This window comes from Mobula birostris, chromosome 16, assembly GCF_030028105.1.
Source record: "Mobula birostris isolate sMobBir1 chromosome 16, sMobBir1.hap1, whole genome shotgun sequence".
Taxonomy (NCBI): Eukaryota; Metazoa; Chordata; class Chondrichthyes; order Myliobatiformes; family Myliobatidae; genus Mobula; species Mobula birostris.
The window spans coordinates 8,187,077-8,199,421 of NC_092385.1; the positions used below are offsets into that span (position 1 = coordinate 8,187,077).

The 12,345-nt window shown below is 43.0% G+C and overlaps 1 protein-coding gene across 2 annotated transcripts in view; it reads right to left on the minus strand.

The window, feature by feature from the left end:
• Positions 1 to 2,754: 2,754 nt before the first annotated feature.
• The window catches only part of copg2 (COPI coat complex subunit gamma 2), a 103,788-nt gene continuing 94,197 nt past the window's right edge, over positions 2,755 to 12,345 (minus strand). For both annotated transcript variants that reach the window (XM_072280276.1, XM_072280275.1), the window contains exons 21-24: positions 11,079 to 11,176; positions 5,300 to 5,438; positions 3,955 to 4,053; positions 2,755 to 3,202 (exon numbers count right to left, since the gene is read on the minus strand). In XM_072280276.1, coding sequence (XP_072136377.1) covers positions 3,072 to 3,202; positions 3,955 to 4,053; positions 5,300 to 5,438; positions 11,079 to 11,176 — 467 coding nt within the window. In that variant the 3' untranslated portion in view covers positions 2,755 to 3,071. The remainder of the gene's footprint in view (positions 3,203 to 3,954; positions 4,054 to 5,299; positions 5,439 to 11,078; positions 11,177 to 12,345) is intronic.

Here is a 12,345-nt window from a genome sequence, read left to right on the forward strand (position 1 = left end):
TCAGAGGTAAGGTCTTTACGCAGAGTATGGTGAATGCATGGAATGCAATGCCTGGGGTGGTGGTAGAGGCAGATATATTAGGGGCATTTAAGGAACTCTTGGATAGGCACATGGATGATAGAAAAATAGAGGGCAATGTATAGGAAGGGAAGGGTTAGATTGATCTTAGAGTGGGCTGAAGGGCCTGTACTGTGTTGTAAATCATAAACAAGAGATTCTGCAGATGCTGGAAATACAGAGTAACACAATGTTAGAGAAACATGGACTTTTATTCATCTCCATAGATGCCACCTGACTGGAGTTCCTCTGCATTTTGTGTGTGTTCCTCTGTATTGTGCTGTAGAACTCTATGTTTGGAGATTGAGGTTGGGAAGAAAATTGTATCTGCCGTGATGAAATGGCAGAGGAGGCTTCATGGACCAAATGGCCTAATTCTGCTCCTGTATTTTATGTTGAAGGACCTAGTTCCAAGGCACTGGGCAAGATGGTGGAGGGAGCCTGCTCACAGGTGCTTCAAACTTCAATTTGGGTGCTGCGTGTGTAGAATTTGTCTCCCTCTGACCAAGTGGGTTTCTGCCAAGAGCTCTGCTTTCTTCCCTCAGTCCTAAGACACGTGGGTTGGCAAGCTAACTGACTGGTAAACTGTCCTTAGTGAGGTGCTGAAACTGAGAATAAAAATGAGGTTAAAGCAGATCAGCGGCTTGAGAACAGCAGCTGGGATGTTATGTTGAAGTTGTATAAGATGTTGCCGAGGCCAAATTTGGATAATACAGAACTCCTTAGGTGTTGCAGAGGAGAGTGCTTGGACTTAGTTGTTAAATGCATGGAGTTATGCTTGAACCTACAATTTTCTGGCAATGTTACCAGGGAGTGAAGAAGTGGGTGGTTTTGTCACAGAGGTGGAAGGCCCCAAGATGGCAAAGTCACTAAATAGAAGCCGAGAACGTTACCGACTACACATGCAGTTTGGAGAGTAGAAAAAAACAGATACATCGCCTCCGTTCCTGCGTCATTTTCCAGTTGTTGCTGGAAAAGCACCAGATATCATTTGCCTAAACAGCCAGTTTGGTATTTATCAGTTTACACAGGCCTAGATCTTTCTAGAATGGTGTGCAGGTCCGAGCCCACCTTTCTATTTATATCTCATTTACCAATGTATAAATAAGATTGAAAGGGCAGAGAAAATTTACATGGACCTGAGTTACAGGGGAAGGTTAAACAGGTAAGGACTCCATTCCCAGGAGCGTAGGAGATTTGATAGAGGTATATAAAATTGTGGGATAGAGATAGGGTCAACTCAAGCAGGCTCTTTTCCCCACAAGTTGGGCAAAACAGAGGTCGTAGATTAAGGTGAGGGTAAAATATTTAAGACAAATCTCATGGGGAACCTCTTCACGCAGAGCACGATGGGGGTGTGATAGATGCGGGTTCAATTACAACATTGAAGAGAAGTCAGGATAAGTTCATTCACGGGAGAGATATGGATGAGTATAGTGCAAGTGTGGAAACACTTGTACAGGGGCTGACCAACCACTGTTAACTACCTGCAGCAACCCAGAGTTAATCCTGATCTGTCCGTCTATGCGAACATTCGTCCTGTGAGCATATGCTCTAGATTTCTCTTACATGCTGGTAGGTTGATTAGTGATTGTAATTTACCTATAGTAGAGATGGGTGACAGGTAATGAGAGAGAGAAAGTATGCTGGAAGCTAGCAGAGACTTGGGTTGAATTAATAACTAAACATCCTCTGAAAGAATTGAATAAACACCTACATTTATCCTTCTCGTCACTTCAGCAGCATTGCAAGGTTTCTTTTCACAACCTATTCCCACCTTTAGAATTCTAGTATAAAACATTCCTGTAAACACTTTTGAACTGTGAGAATTATTTCCAATTCAGCTCGGATGGCGAAGTGGTAATTTCATTGAAACAGTTCATCCTCAGAACTGATTTGTAATTTAGAAGGCAAATTGCTTTTCTGAAAAGTAGAAATTACAAAACTCAGCAGCAGACTCCCATTGAGAAGTTTAAATGTAATGCATTCTGCAGGAATTGAGGAGGAGGGGTGGTGCAGGTAGATAAAGACCATCATTTTAAAGTTTATTTTATTTATTGAGATACAGCACAGAACTGGCTCTTTGAACCACACCACCCACTAATCCAATTAAATCCTATCCTAATAATTATAAAGACTAATTAACCTACCAACTGGTACATCTTTGGACTGGGAGGAAACCCACGTGGAGAACGTACAAACTTCTTTCAGGCAGCTGCAGGAACTGAACCTGGATTGCCTGTACTGTAATACGTGCTGACCACTACACTACCACGCTATCATTTTGGGTTCCCTTTTGCACTATTGTGCGAGCAGATTAAGAATGTTTTGGTCAGTTTCTGGTTTAACCACAAGCAACAAACTATTGATGTCTGAGGCACTGGTGCTGGGTAAAGAGGATCTTGCATAGGCATGATTATTTTCAGTGCCCAATCCACGTCACGGGAGGGAGAAGGAGGGTGGAGTTCTAGTGTTGTTCATTTCTCTTTCTGTACAGTGTATAGGGACTCTTGCAGGAGTGTGAACCATCAAAACCAGAATGATCACTGAATAAGCTGCAGCATGGTCTATCGAAAGAGTTCTTGCTGAACCTCCTTCCTATACTAAACTGCAGCACACGAGCCACAAAGTGGAATAGCAAAACTTGTTTACATGCAGCAGACTACAGGAAAGAAATCAAACCTCAATACTCATGTGTAATTCCACATTTCATATATGTTTTTATATATATAATGCCTTTTTATTTAATGTAATAGTCTCATTGTGGACACCAAGGGTGTTTAAATTCCCTCGCTTGCAGGCTTTCATAAGACCATAATCAATGTTAACAATTATTCATTAAACACCTTTGCTTCCAAAGGTCTTACACAACCTATGCAAGACTAACAAAGAACTGATTTTAGCCCCCGCCCTACATAAATGGCAATAAAATTTGCAGTGTTTGCTCAGAAGATCTCTCATCATTTCCATCCCCAAGTCATGAGAAGATTGCCCAGACTTCTTCACAGAAGAAACTACCCAACAGAGGCCATGATGACATCAACGGGAATTTCGTCTTTACTTCGTGCTGTGACCTGCATCGTCACACTCTCCATCAGCGCCAGCCGTGCCCGCACAAGGAGGTCGTGACCCCCACGAAAAACACCTGGAGTGGGGGGGGGCATGGGGGAAGATTGAGAAAAGCAAGAAATCAGGCCAAGCCATTTATTTGAGGTGGGGGTGGTACCAGACAGCTGCTTCCCTCACTCACATCAACAGCCCCTCCAAGTATTTATCCAGTTTCCTAAATTTATCCCTACTGCTCATCTCTGCCGCTCCCTGTGGAAATTAGCTATACATTCTCAATATTCTCTGGAGAAAACAGTTCCACAACTCCCTGTTGGATTTATAACTGATTGCCTTACACTTATGATCTTCAGTTAGGGCTTCCCTCAAGCAGAAACATCTCCTCTGTCTCCAGGGTAATAGAGTGTTTGGAGATGTGTAAACATGGGCTTCTGGCTCTTTGGTAAATGGAAAATTATCAAAGCCCACATTCAGCCTACAACTATCGTGAGTAGGACTTGTTCGACATTGCCTCGTGCTGTGTGAGAGGATGCTCCCTTGATGGTAATTGAAAAGGTATAGGGTCCAGGGCATCTTAAACCAAACTACAATGCCCACGTTAGCAATACCACCATGTTAAAGGCATTATATAAATGCAAATGCCTCTTGGTAATCATTTGTTGAAAACTACACACCACCGAAAAAAAAGGACACCCCACACCTTCTCCACTACCCGTAACAAGAAACATCTCTCGAACATCACTGAAAGCTGTCAAAACCAGTTCACAGATACACCCCAGTAAGTTCAAGTCTGTGCTAGGGAGGATGTTCAGGAGTCATCGGTCATCTTACCTGCTAGGTAAAGTGTGTGTGAGTTCTTATTCTCCGGCACCTTATCTGATCTTTCACATGGCTGCATGCCCAGGAAGTTAACAATGTTATTCACGGCCTCTGTAAATACAAGAAACACACAGGTTATAATATGCACATATTCTGCAGCTATACAGTTACTGGCCTGAACCGAGCTGCATCTGTCCACAATCCAAAAGGGCAGTACGTGAACATAGCAGACAGCATAACACTTTAAAGTATCAGCAGCCTGGGTTCAATTCTGCTGCTGTTTACAAGGAGTTTGTAAGTACTGCCCTTGACTGTGTGGGTTTCCTCTGGGTGCTCTGGCTTCTTCCCACACTCCAAAGACAAACGGGTTAGGGTTAGTAAGTTGTGGGCACATTACATTGACAGCAGAAGCATGGCGACACTGGGGGGCTGCCCCCAACATATCCTCAGACTGTGTTAGTTGTTGACAAAAACGACGCATTTCACTGCATGCTTCAATGCACACGTGACAAATAAAGCTTAACCTTACTTAGCAGCTGATGTTAAAGATTATAAACGAGCATTTAAAGCAGGAGTTTCGAACCTGGGATCCACAGAACCCATGCTTAATTGCATTTGTCCATGGTATAGAACAAAAAAGGGACGGGAACCACTGATCTAAATCAGGGGTCCCCAACCTTTCTCGCACTGCGGACCGGTTTCATATTAACAATATTTTTGTGGACCGGCTGGTGGGGGGGAGGAGATCGGGTTGCCAACGAACAAGAGTAGCAGTCAAATATGTTGGGTTTACCCCGAGAAAGACTACAATGACCATGAACCCTTGCATGGGCACCAGCGCGCATGCGTGTACCACTGATCTAAATGAATACGATTCATCATATTTCACAGTGCTGTGTGCACCTCAGATCAGGAACTGGAGTAATTCAGAAGGCACACCCACATCCACACAAGCACAAATACACAATGCAACTTTCCTGCCCCTCAAGAAGGACGACATCGAAGTGACATATTGGATAAATATCACACACACAAAATGATGAAAATGTTACTATCAATTCACTCCCCCCCACCCCACACCTTCACTCAGTTCCTGCTCAATCTGACAATGTTGTATTTGACATAACAAGGAGAGACAGGAGATGGCTGACAGCCAGACCACATCCTATGTACAATCTGAGACAATTTACAGAGAATGGAAAAGCTGAGAAAGCTGAGCCAGATTGACACCTGGCATTCTGAGTGACACGGCCCTTTGTACAATATGTATCAACTCTGTGTGTAGAGCTGAGATCAATGTTATTTGCACCATCTGCAGATCAATACCAATTACCCGCTGGCTATGATCAGTACTAACCGTCAAGTGTTTTCATGCTTGACAGGGCGAAAGTCTCTTCTTTCTCAAAGGTGTCTCCCACCTCGTCCCAGGCAGCGCCGAAGTTGGGCTTCAGGACTTTCTGGATGTGGTCAGCCACAGTGACCTCCACATCTTCCAGCTGAGAAACAAAAGGAACACATTGGCCAATGACCACCGTCTGGATACTCACTTGTCACGTTCAAACTTCAAAACGATGTCCCAGTAACGAGAAGGAATTAGGAAATAAGATGTGATTAACTGCTGAAGAGACCTGGAAAAGTCTCTCAAAGTTTGCGCATTGTGCACAAGGACCATCAACCTCACTCAATACGTTAATAATGGAAGTGTCACTAGCGGTGGACTCCACTGGTGGCAGCACGGCGCGGCGTCCAAGCGAACACCGGAGACAGCACCAAGACATATTAAGACCATAGGACACAGGAGCAGAATTAGGCCATTCACCCATCGAGTCTGTGCCACCATTCCATCGCGGCTGATCCCGGATCCCACTCAACCCCATACACCTGCCTTCTCATCATAACCTTTGATGCCCTGACTAATCAGAAAACTATCAACTTCCACCTTAAATATACCCTTGGACTTGGCCTCAATAGCTGTCTGTTGCAGTGCATTCCACAGGTTCACTACTCTGGCTAAAGAAATTCTTCTTTTCCACTGGTCTAAAAGGTCACCCCTCAATCCGGAGGCTGTGCCCTCTAGTTCTGGATGTCGCCACCATAGGAAACATCCTCTCCACATCCACCCATCTAGCCCTTGCAACATTTGGTAGGTTTCAATGAGATTCCTGTGCATTCTTTTAAATTCCAGTGAGTACAGGCCCAAGGCTGCCAAATGCTCCTCACATGTTAACCCCTTCATTCCCAGAATCATCCTCGTGAGCCTCCTGTGGACTCTCTCCAATGACACACATCATTTCTGAGATAAGGGGCCCAAAACTGTTGACAATACTCCAAGTGTAACCTGACTAGTGTCTTGTAAAGGCTCAGCATTATCTCCTTGCTTTTATATTCTATTCCTCTTGAAATAAATGCCAACATTGCAATTGCCTTCTTTACCATAGACTCAACCTGTAAATTAACCTTTTGAGAATCTTGCACGAGGACTCCAAAGTCCCTCTTACCTCTGATTTTTGAACCTTCTCCCCATTTAAATAATAGTCCACACTATTGTTCCTTTTTCCAAAATGCATTACCATATATTTCCCAACACTGTATTTCATCTGCCACTTTTTTTTTTGCTCATTCTTCCAATTTGAGTCCTGCTGCAATCGCATTGCTTCCTTAGCACTACCTACCCCTCCACCCATCTTCGTATCATCCACAAACTTTGCCACAAAGCCATCAATTCCACTATCCAAATCACTGACAAACAATGTAAAAAGTAGCGGTTCCAATACTGACCCCGAGGAACACAAGTCACTGACGGCCAACCAGAAGAGACCCCCTTTATTCCCACTTGCTGCCTCCTGCCTGTCAGTCACTCCTCTCTCGCCAGTACTTTCCTGTAAAACCCTAGGATTTTATCTTGTTAAGCAACCTCATGTATGACACCTTATAAAATGCCTTCTCAAAATCCAAGTAAATGACATCTACTGCCTCTCCTTTGTGCACCCTGCTTGTTACTTCCTCAAAGAACTCTTGACAGATATATCAGGCAAGATTTCCCTGTACAGAAACCATGCTGACTTTGACTTACTTTATCATTAGTCTCCAAATAGCCCAAAACCTCATCCTTAATAATAGACTCCAACACTTTCTCAACCACTGAGCTCAGGAAAACTGGCCTATAATTTGCTTTCTTTTGCCTCCCTCTCTTCTTAAAGAGTGGAGTGACATTTGCAATCTTCCAGTCCCCCGGGACCTTGCCAGAATCAAGTGATTCGTGAAAGATCATGACCAATGAATCCCTTATCTTCTCAGCAACCACTCTCAGGATTTTGGGATGTAGATCATCTGGTCCAGGTGACTTAACCACCTTAAGACCTTTGAGTTTGCCTAGCACTTTTTCCTTTGTAATAGCAATGGCATTCATTCCAGCTCCCTGACACTCATGGACCTCTGGCACACTGCTAGTGTCTTCCACAGTGAAGAGTGATACAAAGTACTCATTAAGCTCATCTGTCATTTCTTTGTCCCCCATTACTACCTCACCAGCGTAATTTTTCAGTGGTCCAATATCAACTCTCACCTCCTTTTTACTCTTTAAACAACTGAATAAATTTTTAGCATCCTGCTTTAAATAATTGGCTGGTTTGCCCTCAAATTTCATCTTTTCCCTTCTTATAGCTTTTTTTAGCTGCACTTTGTTGGATTTTAAAAGCTTCCCAGTCATCCAACCCCACTCACTTTTGCTACCTTATATGCCTTTTCCTTGGCTTTTATGCAGTCCTTAACTTCTCTTGTCAGCCAGGGTTGCCTACCCCACCATTTGAGAACAGCTTTTTCCTGTGGGACTTATCTATCCTATGCCTTGTGAACTATTCCCAGAAACTTCAGCCATCTCTGCTCGGCTGTCATCCCTGTTAGAATCCTCCTTCAGTTCACCTAAGCAAGCTCCTCTCTCATGCCCCTGTAATTCCCTTTATTCCATTGTGATACTGATTCTCCCTCACAAATTGCAGTGTGAATTCAATCATATTATGATCACTGTCTCCTAAGGGTTCCTTTGTGTTAGGCTCCCAGATAAGATCTGGGTGTGTATTACAAGCACAAGCTGCTCTAATAAGCCATCTCGTAGGCATTCAACAAATTCCCTCTCTTGCAATCTGACACCAACCTGATTTTCCCAATCCCCTTGCATATTGATGTTCTCCATTACAATAGCGACATTACCCTTACTACATGCCTTTTCCAGCTCCCTTTGCAATCTCAACCCTACATCTTGGCAACTATTTGGAGGCCTATATATGATTCCCATAATGTCTTTTTTCACCCTTGCAGATTAACTCCACCCAAAGATTCAACATTCTCTGACCCTCTGTCACCTCTTTCTAAAGATGTAATTTCATCTCTTACCAACAGAATCACACCACCGCCTATGCCTTCCTGTTAAGCTCCCAACTATGGCCCTCTTTCAGCCACGACTCATTGATGCCCACAGCGTCATATCAATCATTCTCTAAATGAGCAACGATTTGCCCACCTTATTCCAAGTGCTATGTGTATTTAAATGCAGGACCTTCTCTCCTGCATTCTTCACCCTTTTGAATTTTGTCTGTGTACAATTTAACTCTTTGCTCTGTCTGTACTTGTACTCAATCACTGGCTTGTCCTTCCTTACATTCACGTTACACCCATCATTTACATGTAAACCTGCTGGCTCATCCTCAGTTCTATCATATGTTCCCATCTCTCTGCCATAATGTGTTCAACTACAGACTGCTGCAACACTCATAGACTCAGGGTCTTAAGAGTATATTTTTTTGTGTGACTGTATTTTACCGATATCTTTTATCTGCTATATGCACCTTGTGCTGCGTGACTGTACTGTGTTTTGCACCTTGGCGCCAAAGTAACACTTTCACTTGGCTGTATTCATGTATAGCTGAATGACAATTAAACTTGAACTTGCAACTTACAGTGTAACCTCTACTTCTGCACCAACTCTAGAGCACTGAACATATTTGGAGTTTGCAGTATGGGCCAATTGCTCCAGTGTAACTCTAAATGCTTATTGTAAATTACACACTCTACAAAAGTTCTCCATAGAATTTACACACCTGTGTTCAGAAAAAAAAATGGGAGATTGCATTTGAACTGTGATGGAGCTGAGCTTAGTTTAAAAGAAGGTGGCCTTTCCAAGTGTGAGGTGCTGAGAAACCCGCCTGACAATCTGACTACTCGTATGTACAATGAGACAGCAGTCTCCTATCTATCAGTCCTTTACGCCAACCAAACTAGATATTCAAGTCTCACAAGTTTTGATTAACTAACAACTTTGTACAGGAGCGCCATCGAGAGTTCCCCGTGTGGCTGCATCATTGTGTGATATGAAAGCTGCAAGGCATCGGACGGCAAAGGCCCTGCAGAGGGTAATGAAAACTGCTGAGAGGATCACTGGGGTCTCCTTTCCCCTCCCCCCCACCCTATTTGTGACATTTACTGGAAGTGTTGTAGGCAAAGGGCCCAAAGCATTGTTGAGGATCCCTACCACCCATCCCACAATCTATTTGACCCACTACAGTCAAAAAGGAGATACTGAGGGATCAGGACCAGGACTGCCAGACTGGGTAACAGCTTCTTCCCTCAGGCCATGGGATGAATGAAAACCCTGCCACCACCGAGATCTCGTCACTAGGACAGCTAGTTGTTTACCGTTTACCTGTGCTGTGCACTGCATGCACTTCAAATTATATTTTATTAACTTACTTGTGGTAATATTTTGTTTTATGTGCTGTGTGTGATACACGTATGGTGGGTGCGCCGTGGTCTGGAGGAACATTATTTTGTTTGGTTGTACAGTGTACAGTCAGATGACAATAAACTTGAACTAGGTTCATGCAAATTACACATTAATTAGTATGTTCAAAAAGATCTTCTCTGATGCCTTTTAGGCAATGATTTAAGTCCTATGGTTGTTGGTCTATTGAACGGGGACCACTACAGAGCAGCAATATTGGTAACTAATTTGTATTGTGAAGTGTCCCTATGAACACAGAATTAATCTATCAATTAGTAAGTTCAAGTTTATTGTCATTCAACCATATGCATGTATACCGTCAAATAAAACAAAGTTCTTCCGGACCAAGGTGCCCAACACAGTACATATAATTCAAACACAGCACAAAGTAATATTATCCCAAATAAATTAGCAAATATGGTGCATTTACAGCACAAGTTTAAAAAGTAAACAGTATAAAGCTCCTAGAGCTTCATATGTAAATACATCCAGTAAAACCATGTCCCAAAGTATAATTTCCATAAAAATGACTTCCTATAGATTTTTGAGGATACACTAATGTTCCATTAAACCTACTTTTCCAGTGTCATTCACTGAAGAATGACAAGTAGTAACTAGGGCTGGCTTGTTTGCACTAGAGAACAAAAGACATTAAGCTATTTTCAGATTCGCCACTCTCTAGCTAAAGAAATTCCTCATCTCCACTCTAAACCGACATTCTCTATTCTGAGGTTGCGTCCTCTGGTCGTAGACTCCCCCATGATAGAAAACATCCTCTCCGCATCTATTTTTATCTATACCTTTCAACATTCAATACATTTCAATGAGATTCCACTGCACTACCACCCTTCCTGTCAATTATAAACTAGTTTAATATTCCAGGGAACTTGCATTGTTTCAAAGACATCAAACAGACTTCATTACCTAGGCTGATATTCCAGGGAGCTTGCATCGTTTAAGAGATATTAACCCAGGGGTTCACAACTTTTTTTTATGCCATGGACCAATACCATTAAGCAAGGGGTCCGTAGACCCCAGGCTGGGAACCCCTGCATTAAACAGACTTCACTCACTAACTAGGCTGATATTCCAGGGAGCTTGCACTATCTGAGATACCATCGTCAAATGAGACGTTGAACATATCTCCTCTCACAGATGGACAAAAAAAAGCAATATTGTTTTAATGAGTGGGAACATTCTCAAAGTGTCCTGTCAATTATTAATATCACTAAGACAAATCTGGACAATTCATTTTCTTCTGCTGTGTGTGGGTGCTTGCTGTGTATTAGACGGCTGCAGACTATTCTGGGACTATTACATTAAGTCTGATCACAATCAGTATTGGGTCAGCTGCACTTACCACATACTCATCTTCATACCCATCCTCATCAGCTTCTCCAGTGTTGGGGTCACAGTCTTTAACGGTGAACTTTAGAGTACAGCTAAACGTACAGGCCACTGAAGGAGAAGGGAGAATAAAGGGTAAGTACAAAAAGAAGGGAAAAATGACCTCCAAAATCCAGAGCATAGGAAATGCAAGCACTAAACGTAAAAATCTTCAAATGTCAGCAGTTTGTCATGTCCACCATTAACCTATCAGGAAGATGGTGAGTGGCATTTGCTCGATGGCCCTGGACATAAGGGACCTTTGACCTCATACACTGTCAAATGGAGATCTTTGCTGTTGTATCAAAGATAAAAGTTAGAGGCAGATCAATAGAATCAAGTTACAGGACAATTCTGGCCGATTCAAATGGACAGGCTGTCTCACGATGCAGGAAGCCACCCGGTATCAGGCCCACGCTTTCTGATAGATCTCAGGTTAAGCCACTAGCTTGAATAGGCCTCAGCAATCTTTCACTGGGATCAAAGGACCAAATGCTGCCTCGATCTCCAGTCATGAATTCGCAGTAAGTGAAGCCTGCTGGAAATAATGAATGGTGGGAAACTCAGTAAATAATGGCGGGCCCCATTGCAAAGCCATAATGATTCATGTTGACACTCAGTTTCAAAGCCCAGAGATTTCACTTAATACAGAAAAGGGTGTTATGGGAATTTGAGTCTCACAATAATGATTTCATGAACATTATTGTGATAAACAGAAATCAGAAACACAGGAGGCAGCCATTGAGGTAGGGTAAAAGGAGAGAGGCAGGGTGGGAAATGATCAGGCAAGAGAGCTTTATTCAGATCACAAACAAGAGAAAATCTGCAGACGCTGGAAATCCAAGCAACATACACAAAATGCTGGCTGAACTCAGCAGGCCAGGCAGCATCTATGGAAAAGAGTACAGAGGACATCTCAGCCTGAAACGTTGACTGTATTCTTTTCCATAGATGCTGGAGGAATTGGGCAGGCCAGGCAGCATTTTCTGTGTGTTGCTTTATTCAAGTCTTAGAACAGGACAACTCTACACAACTCCTTTGGCCCACGATGTTGTGCCGTCCTTTTAACCTACTCCAAGATCAATCTAACCCTTCCCTCCCACATAAACCTCCATTTTTTTCCTTCCATGTGCCTATCCACGAGTCTCTTAGATTTCCCAAACGTATCACCACCCAGGCAGCATGTTCCACGCACCCACCACTCTCTGTGTAAAATATTTACCTCTGACATTCCTCCTACA